At 36.2% G+C, this 21,264-nt stretch overlaps 1 protein-coding gene across 2 annotated transcripts; it reads left to right on the top strand.

Moving 5' to 3' along the window:
• The first annotated feature begins 310 nt into the window (after positions 1-310).
• dnajc7 (DnaJ (Hsp40) homolog, subfamily C, member 7) lies at positions 311-21,174 on the top strand. Of its 2 annotated transcripts, none has more exons than XM_073833259.1 (14): positions 311-474; positions 10,845-10,933; positions 11,263-11,387; positions 13,496-13,609; positions 13,705-13,779; positions 13,855-13,973; positions 15,282-15,435; positions 16,208-16,372; positions 16,542-16,633; positions 16,709-16,782; positions 16,873-17,019; positions 17,169-17,318; positions 17,493-17,555; positions 19,615-21,174. In XM_073833259.1, the coding sequence occupies exons 1-14, from the start codon at positions 311-313 to the stop codon at positions 19,650-19,652; spliced, it is 1,569 nt and encodes a 522-aa protein (XP_073689360.1). In that variant the 3' UTR covers positions 19,653-21,174. The 2 variants fall into 2 exon arrangements, with proteins under 2 accessions (XP_073689360.1, XP_073689362.1); XM_073833261.1 differs by having other exon boundaries at positions 393-474; positions 17,493-17,564.
• The last annotated feature ends 90 nt before the right edge of the window (positions 21,175-21,264 follow it).

Raw genomic sequence — 21,264 nt, 5'->3', positions numbered from 1 at the left:
ATCAATGAGCGAATCTTTTAGCTGAACTGATTCAAAAGATTCGAAGGAAGTGGAATCAAAATCCCTACCATAGTAGGTAACGTTAAATAAATACTTTTAGTTGTTTCACAAATTTCTAATAGTTCCTGATGTCCGATAGGTGTGCAGTCTCTTAAGTTTAAAAACAATGTAAAGAGGCCAGTTTTTGAGAAAGCCGTTCAATTGAACTAACTCCACAGACTGCTTTGCGTTGAACTTCAGTGCACTTTTATTTCTAAAAATTGTTTCACCACACTTTCTTTTAGTAGGTTCTCGTATCCGTTGACCTACTATGGGCATATTGCGCACGGCTGCGGAAGGCGGAGCTGAAGGCAGTATGAAAGGCTCACATGCCTCGTTTCATTCTCCGCCTCTCTACAGCAAAATGGCGACTATTGACTACGACTCGTCCGCCGATCCAGAGATGGACTTAACCAGCGACGAGGAGTTAGAGAGGTACCCGAAAAGAGCCACCACTTTAATCAGATGCCGGGGGATCTGTTCGTGAGGTAGTTGGGTTTTAGAGAAGCCTAGATCGGGCTTACGGTGGTTTAAAGACCCTGAGATCGTGATTGCCGCATAACTTGAAAATCAAGGGGTGTCTATGGCCTAGTGTGCCAGGCAGCTGTTTTTAGTGTTGGGGTGCCTTGCTATTAACCTGGCGTTATTCTTATGTTTTAAATGGGCTTTGACCTTTTAAAGCGATGATCAAGAGTACCATGCATCGTGTTATTACGACAGCTGTGCTGTTCTTCGTGACACAGTTTTAGGTTGAGAATTAGGTTGAAGGCAGCGTGACATCATTGCTCTTAAGAACACAATGCAGTCTCTTAAACCCGCACACATGACAGCCGAAACACGTCTAGTTAGTCATCGATGACGCATTGTTGCATTAAATATGTCAAACATTATTTGTTGTTGATTGATATGCTTAGTAGGTGAGTGACTACAATGCAAAAAACGCACATGCGAATAGAGGAAATGACGTTTTGTCCCTGAGGGTCTCTTATGTATCGTAACATAGGCAGGACACTCTACTTTTGAGACTTGCTTGGACAAATTTGTCCAAGTTGAAACACGAACAGATTCTCAGCTTTTTAAAATCTATCTCTTAAATGGACAGTTCCCCGCAAAATATGTACATTCTGATCATTTACACACCTGCATTACTAATTTATGTTAGGTTAAGGAGTATGTCAACCTCAGGTACCGTTCTGCGCTATTGTATGTAAAAAAAAAAAAAAAAAAAGTGAATGAGGTTTCATCTGAGGTAACCTGACATCTGCTTTGATGACCGAATTTTAATTTTTGATGTACTGTCTCTTTAAATGCATACACGTTTCGATTGTATTTATTCCGTGTTTGTGTGATTAAAGTCAAGACGAGAATTTCAACGCCGAAGTATTATATATATGTGAGGACAAGCTAACTATATGAAGTCGTTCACTTCTGGAACTTTCTGTTTGTCTGAAGTTTCTGTGGGCGGACGTAAGCATGACGTGAACTTGCACGTTGACTAGCAACTATCGGTTTCCAAACTGTAACTGGAGCATAAGTTAACTTAACCTCGTGTCTGACATAACTTTCCTCATGTAAAGTGTATTTAGAGTATAATCTGTCGGAGTCACACACTACTGTAACGTTACAGTGCAAACCTGATGTTTCCTGATGGTGAGCTTTACCTGATATTACCTGATTAATATAATATTATGTCTGTTGTTGTTTTAATAGATCTAACGTTAGCTATGATTTCCTATGAATGTCAGGTGGACTGGTGCAGCAGTCAGGCTCTGGAAGTAAAAATCACATTCGTTTTCTCTAGAAAGGAATGAATTTTTAATGATAACATACAGTCCTCTGAGGTTTGAGGTATGAGGTTATTTATTTGTGGTATGATTGCTTTTGTTGAAGCATGCAGCCTGCATTATTTCAATGTATTTTTTACACAATCATGTTCAGCAGTGGACTTCCTAGTGAAAAACTAAATTACCCATGACTCTGCAGAGAAATGTCCTCCATCATCTTCAATTCATGTTATTTGCAAAGCTTCATGGGATTTTGTCATTCTTTACCCTCTTTAAAGCTGTTAAGGGACAAGTTCACTTCCAGAATAAAACTTTACTAATAATATACTCACCCCCATGTCATCCAAGGTCTTTGTGTATATCTATCTTCAGTCGCAAAGAAGTTATGGCTACATTTACACTAGTGCAAAAACAATCCTCGTCTACACTGGTGTTTTCAATGCCTTTCAGAAACTATCTCTGTGTACAATACACAACTGAAAACGCATGGCACATGACCATTCAGGCTGTAGACATCATCAAGTATGTTTTAGAGGAACACTCCACTTTTTTTGGAAATAGGCTCATTTTCCAACCCCCCACCGAGTTAATGAGTTGAGTTTTACTGTTTTGAAATCTTGGTTGAAGAATGAGCCTATTTCCAAAAAAAAGTGGAGTGTTCCTTTAATTTAAGAGAAGTAACCATAACAAAATTGACTTATTTTTTGGGGTGTAAAAATACTGTAATTTCGATTTTTGCTTTGCAATTTAATGGTTACCTTTCTTAAATGAGACGCAACAAATGAGCATGAAATTGTTTACAAGGTCGTCAAGGAACTGAAAACACAACCCCAGAGTTTTTAAACCAACATGGGCTCTGCAGCATTTTCGAAGGTCTCCATTTTTTTGAGGGTCAAAAATGCCAGAGTAGTGTAAATGACAGGCACAAATGAAGAACTAACCACGCGTGACCTTTCCAACGTGATTACATAATGAGTGAATTCATCGCAGAGCTAGTGCAAGACAAGCATTTGTTAAAAAGTGTATAAATGTATTTTTTTTTTTATTATTATTATTAAAGAAAATGACTGATTTTTTCACTAGTTAAGAGCCTGATTCCATGGCTGGGATTATGTAGAGCCTTTTGAAGCTGCAATGAAACTAACCGTTGAAAGTTTGAAAAAAGAACATTGCATTGAAAAAAAACGTTCTTTGCAACTGAAGAAAGAAAGGCATGAACATCTTGGATGACATTGGAGAGAGTAGATTATCAGGAAACTTTTATTCTGGAAGTGAACTTGACCTTTGGATACAGTCTTGTACCTTGTATCTTTGTTGTTGGGTTTTTTTTTTTTTGTCTGATTAAGGTGGGGAAAATGAATGGGGAAAAACACTTCCTGAATAAAGGCTGTTGAAAAAGTGGTTAGTCACTAATGCACTTTATAGGAAATACCTATGTGTCATGACTTAATTGTGCATGTGATCTAAAGTATTATCAGCTCATGTACCTGTTCTACTAATTATTCATGCCATTGTGTCATTTCCTCTCAGAGGTCTGGTTGTGGAGGCCAGATTAACTGGAGGGTGTGATTGTGACGTCATACCGTAGGTATGAATAAAGCCCTATATTTGCATGACCACACAGGTGGCACAAGACCAACACATCACTACAGCTGCTCTCCGTCAGAGGAGAGTGTGAGGTTGAACATTGGTGTGCGATTATGTAGGCTCAGCTGTTAAATGCTGTTTAAAACCCTCTCAAGAATATTCTAGAGGTTTCATCTGTGTGATAGCTAGATAGCATACTGACTTGCCCTGCTGCTGTGAAAGGGGTGTGAGTAATTATTGTATCCGTTAGATTTCTTATTATTATTCTTCTTCCGTTTCTTCTTCCGCTGTTGAAATCTATGGCAGCCCATAGAACCGCTTGCGGGAAAGTTTTATAATTTGGCACACTGATAGAGGACAGTCTCAACTTTAACCATAGCAAGTTTGAACTTTGGAGTCTCTAACTCAAACTCTGTAGCGCCACCACCTGTCCAAACTTTTACTTTCTTTTTGCTAATAACTTTTGTGTAAGCCACAAAATCAAAATTCTTTTTTTTTTCTCTGAATCCGTGGGTCATGCCGAGTCGAATTAATATCAAAATTCAAAAATCGTAAGGTTTCATTTTTTTTCTATAATTGTTTGTAAAACCTACTTTTTCGAACTCGTCCTAGACAGTTTGTCTGATTTTCACCGAAATTGGGTCAGATCATCTTCAGACCATGCTGGCAAAAAGTTATAGAGTTCAAGTTGATTGGACAAACCGTTCTCGAATAACGCGCTAATTAATTCTACGAAAAGCATGCAAATATGGATGTGAGGCCATATCTCCGCATCGCTTTGGAGTATTGAGACCAAACTTGGTGTGTTTTATAACAAGCATGACGTGAGGCTATGACTAAAATTGGCTATTTTTGCTTATAACTTCTCAGTGCTTTGCCAAAAATCTCGAAACTCATCCCGTTAGATTCGGAAGAGCATGCCGAGTCGAACCATATCCAGTTTTCCCATGTCAGCCATTTTTGGCGTCAGCCATTTTGAATTTTGTTATAAAATGCTATATTTTACAAACACGTTGACATCGTTACGAAACTCCGTACGTATCTTCGTCACCATGCCCTTACAGTACTCAAAGTTTGTTGTCAGCGCCACCTTGTGGTCAAAAGTTATAAGGAAATTTAGAAAAATGCTAATAACGTATGTGATAAATGGTTTATTGTAATGAAAGTGATCTCAAAATATTCCTTGGGTCAGGCCGAGAAAATTGATACCAATTATGCCAAAATTGGCCTAAATTCCTGTTCACCATTTTGATGAATCTAGAAAACCTACTTTTTCAAACTCCTCCTAGACAGTTAGTCTGATTTTCACCAAATTTGGCTCAGATCATCTTCAGACCATGCTGACAAAAAGTTATGGATTTCATGTCGATATTCGAAACCGTTTTCATTTAACGCATCAACGAATTTGCTGGAAAGATACCAAAGCGCATCTATGGCTGTTTCTCTGCAAAGCTTTGAGATATTTGCACCAAATTTTGTATGTGGCATTGTAACCTCACAGTGATCACACCACACATTTGGTAACAGCGCCACCTATTGGTCAAGAGTAATAAACCATTAATTAACTATCAATTATAAAATGTCCAAAAATGCTAATAACTGTAGATAGCATTAGCCTATTGTAATTAGTCTCAAAATATTTGTTGGGTCATGCTGACAACATAGATACCAATTATGACACAGTTGGTCAATCTTCAAGTCCACCATTTTGGTTTATGTTGAAAACCTACTTTTTCGAACTAGTCCTAGACCGTTCGTCTGATTCTCACCAAAATCGAGTCAGATCATCTTTAGACTGTGCTGACAAAGTTATGGAGTTCATGTTGATGGATGAAACTGTTTTCGTACAGCGCCTCTAAAAATGTTTGACTTAATGCCAAAATGATTCTGAGGCTTTATCTCTGCAAAGCTTTGATATAAAGACACCAAACTTTGTGTGTGCCTTTGTCACCTCACACTAAACACACCACATCAATTTGATAACAGCGCCACCTGTTGGTCAAACGTAATAAGCCTTTCAATCATATTACTAGGCGTTCTACATTATTGTTCTGACATTTTGACTAAAAGCAAACTAAAATGGTTTCCTTTTACTCAATGTTGCAGTTGGTCTGCTGTTCCTGCCATCCTTAGCTCCTCATTTTCCCCTTTTGAGTGCTCGTAATTGCTGCTTGCAGCTATATTTAAGTTTATTGTTGGTGTCATTTGTGTCAGTGTCTTTTTAGTCAGTGATTTGCAAATGAAAGTTTTTGGTCAGTTTGATCTGAAACCAGGGTGAAGATGATCAAGGAAATCATTATGAAATCATGAAATGCATGTTGGTCTTATTGTTCATTTTTAAATTATTTTGTAATCTGTAATCAAAAGCTTCAGTTCAGAAACAAAGAAAGCTGAAATGCACATCCTTTAGTCCTTGCTGCCATCTTCACTAGTCTCAAAACTCAACGAGGTGTGTACACCAGCTGTAAATTGTAATATTCTGCTCGATTCTAACTTTGCAACAACAATGTATTGTTTCAACAAAGACATTCAGCATGCTTTGTACAAACAACATGTGATGTTTACATTTTTCTTGGCATGAGGAAGCTGCACAACATCTGATCTGAGGTGTGTTTCCCATTACAACAATGTTGTAACTCTCAGTTTAACCACCAAAGTAGGATGTATTGTTGTGGAAACAGACAAGCTAATCATAACGCATCTCCATAGTTTGAACCACATTGGTTCAACAATATAGGACTGTTGATAATGGCGTCACACGCATGTGGTGGATTTGGGATCTCTGAGATGCTGCTGTATGAACATGGCATCTGATGACTTTTTTATTTTTGCTCCCTGCCGTTTAATTTATTGTGGGTTTCCGTCTTACAGGGCTCGAAATTAACTTTTTTACTTGGTAGCACTGGTGCTCCCAACTTCAAAGTTAGGAGCACCAAAAAAAAATTTAGGAGCACCCAATGAATATTAAGGAGCACCACAACTGCCAATTGAGCAGATCAGCCAGCACTCATCCCGGCATTTCTTTTTAGTAATGAACCAAACTTAACTCTTCATGGCTGATTCTGATTCCTGATTCTTTACAAGCAAATGGGCTGACTCTGGATTCTGAAAGGCTTTTTTTATATTTATTTTAAACCTTAAGCAAGGGACAAGAATAAATTAAAATATGCGCACGTGAACAAGATGTTTATTTTCTCTATTATAGGTAGAGCCATTTAAATTAGAGGCAACCACTGCATTTTTAAACAATCTATGGTAGACGGGGTTCCTGCAGATATGAACAAGTGAAATTTAAGACCTTTTTAATACCACCTTATATGAAATTTAAGACCTAAACTTGTAATGGAAATAGATATTATATTACATGCATACATGTAATATTTAATGTGTTTGATGTAAAAAGTAAACACAATTTCATGGCTGTCATAAATTAAATTTATTACTACGATATACAGTGAACTTTTCATATCAGCAGATACTATTCCACACAAAATATCCCCATAAAAGTACCACTAGAAATATCTGATGTAAAAAAAACAATTCTGAAGCAATATTTTCATCAGTGCTCTATTAGCTTTTACAACTTAAATCAGCGTATTTGATTTGCCTTTATAAAGGCCTTTTTTTTACTTTTGAAATGTATGCATTACCTTTTGAAATTTATTTTATGAATTTATCAATAAATTCTTAATGTCTGTTAGCAGTGAGATTACATAATTTACACTGCAAAATTAAAAGTGAGATTAATGTTTTAAATACATTTATTGATTTATAAATATATAAATTAGAAATGTTGGGTTTGGAGGCATACTTTTAAACACACTAAACTACCAGCAGGTGGCGGTAAGTCACTTCATGAGCGAGTTATTTCAACTGATTCGAGCAAAACGCTGAATCATAGCCAAAGAGTACTTCTATACTCTTTGTCATAGCAAAACGTTGCTGGGAGAATACTTCAGCTGCGATCCTTGTTTGGAACTATTTTCGTTGGTGAAACAGAACAAAACAGTGAAAATATTTTGTCTAATATTTAAGTAACTACTTGTTTATTGAGCTAAAATTAATGTAACATTTGTAATTGTGAGAATTTTCTGCAAAAAGCTCACTTGGTATATTACTGAACTATATCATGTTATAAATAAACTATACATTTAAATGTTTACCTCAGTGTGTTTCTTTAGAGTGCTGTTACATTCATTTGTTTTAAAGTATGTCACAAATAGACCAGAAATACACTATTCATTATCAATTTCTGTTTACGTTGAATGTATTAAAATAGGAATCTTTCTTGCCTTTCGATGCTTCGCTAGTTGTTTTTGTCACTTCAGTTTTAATCAGGCGGTTTGTTCGGTCAGGCAAGTAAAAAAAAAAAAAAAAAAAACATTTTAAAAGTATCTCGAAGGCTGGCGGTCAGCTAGCTCGACCTATATTTATTATTATTATTATTATTATTATTGAGAACATTATATACAGAAAAAGGTAGTTTGACCTGTATTCTGCTACTGCGATTCTGTCTGAAGACGCAGTAACTTCCACAGAGAGAGGAAAAAAAAATCTACAGTTGTTAGCAACTGGCCTTAGCCAAGCCCTACATTCAGTTTTTTCAAGCTAAGTATCGCTAAACTTGCACTTCCCCATAGCTAAAAAGTTAAATCCATTTTACTTCTGCGGTACAATCCGAGAGAGACTCGCGGCAATAACAGAAAGCTGATTGGTTATTGCATGCTGGTCTCATTTGTAGTTTAAATACAGCAAATTATATTTGGAATAGTGAAATAAAGAACTACAACACCACGGAAACAACAAAAAGATAATTTAAATGAGCTTTAGAGGAAGAGTTACATGGACAAAATTTAAAATATAGATTTTTAAATTTTAGACTTTTTAAGACCCGCGGGAACCCTGGTAGAATTAACAAAAAATGAACTACAGAATTCTTTCTTAGTCCTATTAAGTGCAAACAATAAATGCAGCCACAGGCTACTCTCTCAATTTCAGAGTGCAAATAGAGACCGAATTTTTCAAGCATGATACTGAGCTATAGACAAAAACACAACCTATTGTAACCCACATACTAATAACAGCCTAGATGCGTTATGTAGCCTAATTTGCGCACATTGGGGAGTCGCTCTCTAAACGTGATGTATCAAAATTGCCTTTGAGTGCGCGTTTTGCTTTCGGTTTCGTTTTGGCAATCGCACGAAACTCTCAGCGGTGCTGAGCGTGCATTAACACATTAACTTAACAAAAGATTTTGAAAGTGGGGGACTACAAACGGGATTTCGAAAAGTCTGATGTGAATGTATGCCTCGTTGTACATTATATACTGAGGCGGAGGCGCCAGAATTGCATCTGACAGAATGTGCGCTGCAGCACGATACTATATTTCTTCAAAAGCATATTGTGAAGAGATTTTAATGGTCCACAATCAAAAATCACAAACAAGTCATATCACACACACCCTTAATTGCAATGCGGTTTGTGCAAATCCGAAACGGAGGTTGAGAGAGAGAAAAAAACAACAACATTTGGAGCAAAAAAACGCCCGGTTCCGGGTTTCAGCGGAGCGCAGTGTCAGTGACTGAGTGATTGACGGTTAATATCTCAAATCTGCATTAAAGTTAACCAATTAAACGTAATCTTTTAATTCTTATGTAATATTGGAGAGAGAACGGCGAGGCTGTCACTGCATCCGCTCACAGCAGTAGTTAGGCTAGCGAACGTTTTGTAAAGAAATGAAAACAAGTCGCACCTCAAATTTCTCGCACAAATGCTCCCAAATGTTTTTAGAGGTCGCGCAGATTAAATTTTGGGAGCATATGCGACCCAAATGGTCACAATTTCGAGCCCTGTCTTATGTAGGCCTGTCGTAACAATCTGTATTTTGGCTTGTCACACATGACATCATTTTTGATGACTCAATATATTGCCCATTATAACTGGTTTTGTGGTCCAGGGTCGCAAATGGCATTTACTGAGGATGTGCTAAAATATGTAGATTAAAATGTAAATGTATTTAATTAGGACTGGGCAATATGACCTAAAATCAAAATCTCGATTAATTGAATGTTTTCCTTAATTACGATTAATGAATGATGATGGTGATGATTTTTTATTGTTATTATTTTAATTATTTTTTTTTTTGCCCTCCATAATAATAGATTTGAATGATCTTTCTTTTAGCGATATTGTCCTGTTACTCCATATGCGCAAGTATTTATGCAAAAGTATTTTCTTCTGATTGGTCCACTGTTTTGGACAACGGCCATAAACGTCTGTATAGTTTGACCACACAGGCGGTAGTATGTTTTTAATGACAAAGTCCCATGAAATGTAAATTGAAGTTTTTTTGGCTTTAATTTGAATATGTTAGCCTTAAGGTTATCTGTAAGCTAGTGTGCTCCAAAACAATGACAATATTCACATAAAAGCATTTAAAACTTAGAGTCTCTAACTTCCGCCAATATGGGTCAACGATCTTGATGACATCACACTGCACTTCATCTTCTCATCAAACTTTGTCCAATCAAATGCTCTCTAGAATCCGAAGTGTCCCGCCCCCTACACTATAAACAAGCTGAAACTGCAGTTGAAATCATCACTTGTTCACAGAACCTGTATTTTATGTACTTAAATGAACGCCAAATAGGGGATAGTGAACGATTCGCTGTAAATATGTGTTCCATTAAAAGGTAAAAGATGGCTGGTTTGGCTTTGTCACACGAACCACCACACACAGTCTGCTCCGGTCCAAAGACATGATCTTCTTCATTCATATTTAAGCGCGAATGAGAACCGTTTCGTGGGGATGCAAGGTGTATGAAAAAAAATATATATTTGAATTAAAAAATTTAAAATCAAATGCCAACCTACCGAACGAATAATCGAATATTCTGGTCCAGCCCTAATACTGCCCCGTGTTGTTTCCCAGAAAGCACTCCATCCCACCTGATGCCATACATCTATGTGCTGTTTGACTGATTAAAAACAGACACCGTTGGTAGTAGAGGATCTATGTTTAGCAGCCTAATCTAACGGTACACTTCCCCCAGACACCTATAGTTCAGAACACAATGTATTCAGTAAATGTGCACACACTTCCACTGACCTTGATAGGCTCCTGCCCGTGTTGATACTGTGTGTTGGAGTATTTATTACACCGGTGCAGGCAGGTATTGAGATGTTTGAGTCCTGACAGTGCAGCCTGCTATTCAGAGTCCTCACATCTTTGAAATGCGGTATGCATATGCCAGCAGTGTTTTCTGATCTCTATCCTCTGTTTTCTGTGAGGACTTGTGCCATATCCATGTCTCAAAGCCCAAAAAGGATTTTCAGTTTTGGAGCTGCTAAATCTCACCAAGTTTTCTAACGTCTGTTCTGATTCTTCAGTTTCTGGAGGCTTATTGTAATATTTGTTTGTGTGTTGAATTTTAGGGAAGCTGAAGGCTATAAAGAGCAGGGAAATGCATACTATGTCAAGAAGGACTACGCTGAAGCTTTCAACTTCTACACCAAGGCCATTGGTAAGAATCTTTACAAGTGTATTTTGCTCTCTGTGTGGTTTGTGTTCTGGGCTTTCTGTAGGCATCTTCCTCATTTGTTGTGCTGGTTTGTTCCTACACACTTCGTGAATTGAATACTGCCCTCACAGTAGACTATTCACTCATAAGTGCACGGTTTCTCTCGTCTCCACAGGTTTTCCTTGAAGACTGTAACGTAATTTCCACAATAGATTTTGTTATAGCAACCACTTGTTTTAGAAATGTTTTGGTGACCTTTTCCTTTCCACTGATGTCTCTTGTCTGATTACTGTAGTGTCTACCTACATCTTTCGTTTGTGTTCTTTCAACAGACCTGTGCCCGAAAAATGTCAGTTACTACGGCAACCGTGCAGCCACGTTGATGATGCTGAGTCGCTACAGAGAGGCACTTGAGGACTCCCAGCAGGCTGTGCGACTAGATGACACCTTCATGAAGGTGAGCCTTTTTGATGATCTAAGCATTTAGGAAGACTTTTTTTTTTTTTTTTTTTTGCCATGTTTTAGCTCAGGGTATCCCAAAATGTGGTTCATGAGGGAACTGCAGGGGGTCTGTGAGTTGAGTAAAAAGCTAATAATAATTAAATGAATGGAGTTTAAAAACACTCTAAACTTTTGTGATGCAGTGGTGAAATTTCAAGGCATTTAGATTATCGACATGATCAAAACTTAATGCCATCTGTTGTCTGATTGATACTTGCCGCTTTTTTTTTTTTTTTTTTTTTTTTTTTTTAGCAAGTAATACACCTTTCAGTATTATTCTAAAATCATCCTTATTTAGGTTGTGGTGCATGTGTTTTTTTGCTGTAAAACTTTTACTGATTTTAATAAACTAATTTGTGACCGTGGACCACAAACCCGGTCTTAAGAAGCATGGGTATATTTGTAGCAATAGTCCAAAAATACGTTTGTCAAAATGTATTTTTATTTTATAGTAAGTAAAGATCACGTTCCATGATTGAGTTTTTTTTTTTTTTTTTTTTTTTTTTTTTTTTTTTTTTTTTTATTCAGCATTTTGCTTTTTGCACCCTTAGATTCCAGATTTTTAAATAGTTGTATCCCAACCAAATTTTGATGATAACTTTTTTTTTTTTCCGTTATTACAGTTTTCATGCGTCAAACATATCTTACAAGGTAACATGATGTAACCTTGCTCTCACTTAAAATGTGTCCCCACATGAAGTCCTTAAATTCAAAGGTATTAGAATTAGGGATTATCCTTGAAAGGTCATTGAAATCGAAGTTACACGCTGTAAGAATTTTAGTCCATATAAATATCAGCAATTGCACCAAATGCAGACAATTTAGTCAGTTTGGACTTCTGAATAAAATTCAGATGCTTTTTTTTTTTTCTAGGGCCCTCAAATTATGTTTTGTTTTTTTCCAAATTATTATTTTCCTTTTTAATTTTTTAGACTCTGTTCAATTAAATATTAATCTAAAAACCAAGTCTAATTAATTGAAATAATGAAACTTACACTATTTATTAAAAGCCCTATAAAGCCTGTTTTTTTTTTTTTTTTTTTTTTTTTTTTTTTTTTTTTAAAGATGTAATATTCAAAAGCCTCTCTAATTCATTTATTTTTATTTAAAAAATGATTTATTTTCTTATTTCGTTTCACCAAAATACTGTGTGTATTTATAAATAAATTCTAGTAAAAAGAAATTCTGGTAAATATTCCTTTAAAAAAAAGTGTTTTAACAAATTTTATTAGTAGTACTATCATTACATTAAGTAATATAATTCTGTCACAGTTTTTTTTTTTTTTTTTTTTTTTTTTTGGTTGATGTGAAGACAACCAAGTTTCTGTTTTCTATACGATATGACAATGTTTTTTCTTAAAAAAAAACTAAAATACTTGTGGAGTGACTCAGAGCAGTTCTTGAGATTGTTTGTGTTCATATACTTCTATATTGATGTGGCAGAGGCTGAAAACACCACGATCGTTACACACTTCAGCATGCTTGTTGTAAACAAATGTACATCTGTGTGTCTCATTCACACAGAGACATGCAGAAAGTGCAGAATTTATATTGAAATAGTATTTTTACTGCTTAATATCCACAGACGCTAGTCCATATTGCCTTTTGATTTAAGTGTACTGACCTACTTTTGATTTATTCATCCAAAATTTTGCAAATCCGGTGACGTTCCGTGTTATACAATAAATTCCGTTTTTATGACTGGATTCTCTTATTTTTTCCCTCGAGTGTGAGATCCATATTATGTCATACTGTATGAGCCATAAAAGTCTTATGTATCAAATATGAATCTTAAAAGTCCATTCCATATCAGAAAATATTCTGGGTTTAAAAGGATTTAACAGGGTTAACTTTACAGGGTTAATTTCAGGGGGTACAAATGGTTTCGGCTGACAAAATAGAAATTAATCTTGGAATTCATGTACTGATAAAATGCGTACTTTGAATGCAATGCACATTACTTTTGGTAAAAGCATTTGCTGAATGAGTAAATGTCAATGTAGTAAACATTCTTGTGGGTGTTTTAAATTGAGTCTCACTGAGCATTATCATTTTGTTCCACAGGGTCACATGCGTGAGGGCAAGTGCCACCTGCTGCTTGGCAATGCTATGGCTGCCAGCCGCTGTTTCCAGAAGATTCTAGAGCTGGAACCAGACAACAGTCCGGCACAGCAGGAGGTACACTGACTATTAATACCATACACAGTTATGTCTCATCTGAACTTATGGCATGTGTCTTTCATAAGGCCTCTGACCTCATGTGTCTCTTCCAGCTGAAGAATGCAGAGTCCATCCTGGAGTTTGAGCGCATGGCTGAGATCAGCTTTGAGAAGCGAGACTTCAGGATGGTGAGTGTGTTTGTATTACTACTCTAGCTCCTGAGAGTCTGATATGCAGATGAATATGAGTGTGTCTCTCTGTAGGTGGTGTTCTGTATGGATCGAGCATTAGAGTCTGCATCTGCATGTCACAGGTTCAAAGTGTTGAAAGCAGAGTGTCTGGCTCTGCTGGGACGTTACCCAGAGGCCCAATCTGTTGCCAGGTAACAGCACTACAGCGGTATGGAAATTGTTTAGTAGTGGTTAACCAATATGGGTTTATTCAAATTAAGTACAATTTCTCTTTTTGCAGTATAAGCCTATTATTTATTTTATTTTTTATTTTTTTATTTATTTTTTTAAGTTTGTGTATTTTAAAAGGTCTCACCATGAAACGTATTTTCTGAAATACATAGTATTTTGAGTTTGGTTATTGTTTGTATTTTTTGAATACTCTGTTTTTCAGCCTTCGTTTGCGACATTACAAGACAAAACAAAACAAAAAACATAGCTGTATGTAAACTCCATTGGTCAGTTCCTATCATCTCAGACCACATATTAATTTGCATGGCTAATATATTGGTCTATCACTAGTTTATAGCATAGCTAAAGATGAATGTAATGAACCTTGTTTGCCATTATCTGACCTACTAAATGTACACTACCATTCAAAACTTTAGTGCCAGTAAAGTAAATTATTTTATTCAGTAAAGACTTAGTAAATTGATCAAAAGTGACAGTAAATTTGATGTTACAAAAGAATTATATTTTTTCAAATTAATGCAGCTTTTTTTTTCTTATCAGAATCTTTTTCTATGAAAGATCATATGACACTGAAAACTGAAGTGATGGCTGCTTAAAATTTAACTTAGCCATCGCAATAACACATTTTAAAATGACATTTTGCACATTAAAACAGAAAAGTTAGTTTACCTCACAATACTATTTCACAATTACTGTTTTTATTCATACAAATGCATTCTTGGTAAGCATAAGAGACAGGGAAAAAAAACTTAAACCAACATTTTTGATTGGTAGTGTATGCGTGGAAAATGTCTGTTAATATTTATTACTACACTACCAGTCAAAAGGTTTTAAACAGTAATTTTTTTTCACCAAGCCTGCATTTATTTGATATTCAGTACAGTAAAAACGATGACTTTTTTATTTAAAATAACTGTTTTCTATTTGAATATATTTTAAAACGCAATTTATTCCTGTGATTTTAGTTATAATAAAGTTTTAAATAGTCAAAATATTTCAAAAATCTACTGTTTTTGCTGTATTTTAGATCAAATAAATACAGGCTTGGCTTCTTTAAAAAAATAAAAAATCTTACTGTTCAAAAACTTTTAATTGGTAGTGTATAGTGATAAATTAGTTAAGCTGCTTGCTCAGGCAAACAGTTGTTTAAAACTTCAGATTGCATATCTATAGTATAGCCATTATGTCTACTATTGCCCACATTGTTTTTATCGTCTATTGAAAAATCCATATATTTTGTATCTCACTTTTGCTTTTTGCATCTTCAGCGACATATTGCGGATGGATTCCACAAACGGCGATGCCCTGTATGTGCGGGGATTATGTCTGTACTATGAAGACTGCATTGATAAGGCTGTGCAGTTTTTCGTCCAAGCACTGCGCATGGCACCAGACCACGAGAAGGCCCGTCTGGCCTGCAGAGTAAGTGTAATTGATTGCAGTTGACCCAGAAAAATAACCCAATTTGCTGAAATTGTATCTTTATCTTGGCCACCCAAGATGTAGATGAGTTTGTATTTCTTTTGATAGATTTGGAGAAATTTAGCTTTACACCGGTTTATCCTCAGCAGTGAAGGATTTCCAATCAGAATGAGAGTCCAAACTGCCTGATAAAAACAACAATGCACAAGTAATCCACACAACTTCTGTCCATTTTAAGAACCAAATATATAATTAGGCATCATTAAGTCAATAATTCAATAAGAATGCTTTCTCCAGTAAAAAAGTCAATCTCCTGTTGTCCTCCCACATCGAAATTCACAGACCCATTACTTTAGAACAGTGTTGGACTGTTTTTGCTTGTAAACAGTGCTTGATTTGGGCTTATTTCTCCTGAATCAGAGAACTCGTATGGATAGAGGACTCTGTTGAAAGTTAATGTTTTAATGATGAATTTATTGCAAACATGCAGCGGTTTGCTTTATAAGATGTTAATTGATGCACAGGAGTTGTATGGATTACTCGTGGATTATTGTGGTGTTTTTATCAGCTGTTCGGACGGCACCCATTCACTGCAGAGGATCCATTGCTGATGTGATGTAATGCTAAATTTCTCTAAATCGGTTGCAGTAAAGAAATAAACTTACCTACATTTTGTATGCCCTGAGGCTGAGTACATTCTCACTAAATTGAGCTATTCTTTTAAATTGTTTTAGTGTAATGTCCATGAAGTGTCTGATTGTTTCTGTTACAGAATGCTAAAGCCCTAAAGGCGAAGAAAGAGGAAGGGAACAAAGCATTTAAAGAGGGCAGCTTTGAGGAGGCATATGACCTCTACACAGAGGCCCTGACCATCGACCCAAACAACATCAAAACCAATGCCAAGCTGTACTGTAACCGAGCCACCGTCGGATCCAAGGTCTGCGTTTAATATACTCGATGTTCTGCTGTTCTGTTGACATTTTGTTTCAATTCATTAACCGTATTGGAGTGGCTCACAAGGCCAAACAGTAGATCCTTGTAATGTTCTGAAACTATTCATGTGTCTACTAGTCATGATGTTTCTCTCTCTTCCCCTGTGTCTTCAGTTAAACAAACTAGAGCAGGCCATTGAGGACTGCACAAAGGCTATTAAACTGGATGAGACCTATATTAAAGCTTACTTGAGAAGAGCCCAGTGGTATGTTTGAGTTTCTACGCACTTTGAACAATTTTAAACTGTTTATTTGTTTAACAAGTTAATTTTGCACTGTAGTTTCATGGACACGGAGCAATATGAAGAAGCTGTTAGAGACTATGAGAAGGTTTATCAAACAGAGAAGACTAAAGGTGTGTTCATCTTGAATGTGCGTTAAAATGTTTAATTTACTTTAAAGATGTGCCAAATATGAATCTCATTTTATCTGTGGTGTGTTTTAGAACACAAGAATCTGTTGAAGGTCGCTCAGTTAGAGCTGAAGAAAAGCAAGAGGAAAGATTATTACAAAGTCCTTGGAGTAGATAAAAATGCCACTGAAGATGAAATCAAAAAGGCCTACCGTAAACGAGCCTTAATGCACCACCCAGGTACATATTTCATATTTCAAGAATCACAGTGGTTTCTTTTTATACAGTCTATATCTAGTCTGTTCTGCAGGCAGTACTTGGACCATCAGTGTTTAGGAAAGTCGTTTTTTTTTTTTTTTTTATTTTTTTTTTTTTTTTTTTTTTTACAGACAGACACAGCGGAGCAAGTGCTGAAGTGCAGAAAGAGGAAGAGAAGAAGTTTAAGGAGGTTGGCGAGGCCTTCACGGTGCTCTCTGACCCCAAGAAGAAGTCTCGCTATGACAGCGGCCACGACCTGGAGGATGACGACATGAACATGGGTCCGTTTTCTTTTTAATTCTCTTTCTGTCAACACTGTTTTATTCTGGAATATTGGTTTTGTTAATCTGAATGTTTTGTGCTTTTGTGTATCATCAAGTTTACTAGAAAAAAAGACTTTATTAGATTTTATTAGATCTATGTATGGTGACTAATTGTTTTTGTTTCTTTTTCAGACTTTGATGCCAACAACATCTTCAAAGCGTTCTTTGGCGGCCCTGGTGGGTTTAGTTTTGAAGGTAATTCATGTAAGGCAGACCTCTTTTTACCTTTATTTATCATAATCATTCATTAATCACATGTTTAGACTGTACAGTAAACCCCTTAAATTACACTTCTGTTCAAAAGTTTGGGATCGGTATGATTGTTTTAAAAGATGTCTCTTAAGCACACTGAATAAGCACTTATTTGATCAAAAATATAGTAATAACAGTAATATAAAAAGAAATTAAATTGTTTTCTATTTGAAAATTATTTAATTTATTCCTGTGCTGGCAAAGTTGAATTTTCAGCATCATTACTCCAGTCTTCAGTGCCACATGATCCTTCAGAAATCATCTAATATTCTGATTTGGTGCTAAAGAAAAAACTAGTATCAATGTGCCATTTTATATTTTTGTAGACTTTTTAGAGAATTCTTTAAAGTTTAAAAGAACAGCATTTATATGAAATGGAAATCTTTTGTAACATTATAAATGTCTTTTTAAACAATTTATACATCCTTGCTTTTCGGAACAATCCTACCGAACACAAACTTTTAATCAGATGTGTATGTGTCATACAGTTGAAGTCAAAATGTTTATTTACTGACCTGAATGAGATATTTCACATAAATGATGTTTACATATAGTCCAGAAACTAATAATAGTAGTAACTAATAATAGAGAAAATAAGTGTTTAATTCATAATAATGACCCCGTTCAAAAGTTTGCATACACTTGATTCTTAAAACGGTGTTGTTACCTGAATGATCCACAGCTGTGTTTTTTTTGTTTAGTGATAGTTGTTCATGAGTCCCTTGTTTGTCCTGAACAGTTAACTGCCCACTGTTCTTCAGAAAAATCTTTCAGATCCAACTAATTTGTTGACTTTCTACCTTATTTGTGTATTTGAAGCCTTTCCAACAATGACTGTGTGAAAAGATGGATCTCAAAATCATACTAAGGACAACTGAGGGACTTGTGCAACTATTACGCTAATGATCCAGAAGGAAACACAATGCGTTAAGAGCTGGGGGTGAAAACTTTTTGAATTTCAAGATCAGGGTCAATTTAATTTATTTTGTCTTTTGGGAAACATGCAAATATCTTCTATAGCTTCTAAAGGGCAGTACTTAATGGAAAAAAAAATGATATTGAGGCAAAATAAGAAAAATGTGCATGCTTTATTCTGTTCAAATGTTTTCACTCCTCGGCTCATGAACAACTATCACTAAACAAAGCAAAAAACACAGCTGTGGATCATTCAGGTAACAACACAGTATTAAAAAATCAAGTGTATGTAAACTTTTGAATGGGGTCGTTTTTATAAATTCAGCTATGTCCATAAACATAACATATTTTATGTGAAATGTAGTATTTAGGTTAGTACTAAATTTTGTGTGATCACTCTTATTTTGGTGAAACTATTACCATTTTGCAGATTCTGAAAGGGGGATGTAAACTTTTGAACTCAACTGTAAAATTGAAGGGGTAGTTCACCCAAATATAAAAATTCTGTCAGCAATTACTTGCCCGTAAGATCTTTGTTCATCTTTGGAACACAAATTAAGATATTTTGAAGTCTTGAGAGCTTTCTGGCCCTGCATAGACAGCAACACAACTGACACATCCATGCCATTGTCCATGAGACATTAGTGGTACAACCATAATGTTTTGAAGCTATGAGAACTTCTAAACAATTCCTCCTCTCCCGAGTCAGTCTTCGACACACGTTCATAACAGTATCACACACTTCATAACATTACGGTTGAACCACTGATGTCACGTGGACCATTTAATCGAAGTCCTTACTACCCCTCTGGGCGCTGAACGTGTCAGTTGCGTTGCTGTCTATGCAGGATCAGAAAGCTCTCAGATTTCATCAAAAATATCTTAATTTGTGTTCCAAAGATAAACGAAGCTCTTACAGGTTTGGAACGACATGAGGGTGAGTAATTAAAGACGGAATTTTCATTTTTGGGTAAACTGTTAACCGCTGTTGTGATGTTGTAGCTCATTTGTGATTCATAGTATTCTTTTAAATTCAGATTTTTGTTATTTCCAGTGCCACAAATTTTCTTTTTTTTTCGTCCTGCAGCATCTGGACCTGGAAATTTCTTCTTCCAGTTTGGCTAACTTGGCAACGTTCAGCATGTATGCAGTAGTTTCACAACCTCTGAATTCCCCTGAACCGAACTACTCTCCTCCATCCCTGCTCTCTGATGTACTACACTCTGGTGTAATGGGCCTTCGGGCCACACAGTTGGATCTGCGTCTGTGCCATTGAATTGTTTTACTGCTTACGCACAAAGACATCAACGGCAGGGGCATGACCATTCTGTACCAGAAAAACATGATGCATTGCACAGTTTTCTCTCTCTCTGATCTGTGTCCTTTTTGGCCCTTGTATTCCAGCTTTAGTTTTATTGTTCTGTTTTGTTTTTTTTAATCCACTTTATCGAATGTACCCTGAATGCATTGTCATTTTTACTTACTTTTTTTTTTTTCAGTTTTCAAAATCAACTACAATTTGAGTTGATGTTTAGGGGGGATACAAGACGGTGCTATATGCAAATTTGCTGTTTCTCCCTGACGCTGCATAGGAGTACTTGCAACTCTAATCTCATTTCCCATCCGCCTATAGACAGCCCCTCTCCCAAGCATACGGCTGATTGCAAAATGGTCCAAATCCAAAGCACGTCAGGAAAAAACAAAAACAAAACTTGGGTTAGTACAGAAATTCATTACTGCTAGTGCCGTATAGATTGTTTAAACATGCAGTCAGAATTCACACAGATATTCTATTTATGCAACATTGCAGACCATTTTGAAGACCTCAGCAAACTATTGCTTACGTGAATGCAGCGCCTCAAATCTCACCGTAAGAATAACGCTGGTTCTCGATTTGGGCAAGCGAGTGGATTGTTGGACTACTGCATACATAGGTTCAGAGAGACGAGTTCAAGCACCCGTTGACCACGTCCCTCTCTGTAAGATTCATTTGTCGATGTTGCCATTCAACCCCTTGCTGCGTTGTACATTTTACTGGAATGTAAAGTGTTTCTTTGTGTTGATAGTTTGACTGTTTAATTTTTTTTAACTACGAAATACACTCACTTTTTTGATATGTATATTTATTGTAAATTCGCTGGATGTGAGCTTTGGATGGATGGATGATCTTTCAGTACACTAGGATCTACACTCTCAAAGGTTAAACCCAGGGAGAGACTATGTTTGGCCAGCACTCTTATTAACTTGTGAATTAAAGAGCCTCCGGAGGGAGTGATGTCAGAGGAGCTCATTGATCTGGTTGTTTCTGGTTCTCAACTCCACAGTTCGTGTAATATGGATCTATGTAAATTGCAGGCATGATCAAGTGAGCCATGTTTAGTGATCTCTACCGTTTTAACTAAATGTTCCTTGACATTGGATCGCTGAAGATTTGTCGTGCTCCAGGCATTCTCTTGCTGTCTTTGACCTGACCGTGTACCCAGTTAGGAAAATGTGCGATTTAAGCCTTTGTCCGGAATACGTTGATAGATCTTCAGTGTATTCAAAAGACAATATCCATGCTGACTTTGCTCACTCCGCTGGAACAGTCTTGACTATGGACCGTTTTTAAAAAGCCATGTAAATAAAGTAAGCCTCTTTCTGTTTTCCCCTTCATCAAATGCTTCTCTGTCTCTTCTAACACAAAGTATTTTTTAGAGTAGTTTGCATCACCAGGTATGTTACGAACCGTTTTCTG

Source organism: Garra rufa, chromosome 1 (assembly GCF_049309525.1).
Source record: "Garra rufa chromosome 1, GarRuf1.0, whole genome shotgun sequence".
Lineage (NCBI taxonomy): Eukaryota > Metazoa > Chordata > Actinopteri > Cypriniformes > Cyprinidae > Garra > Garra rufa.
This window is presented reverse-complemented; position numbering and strand designations above follow the sequence as displayed.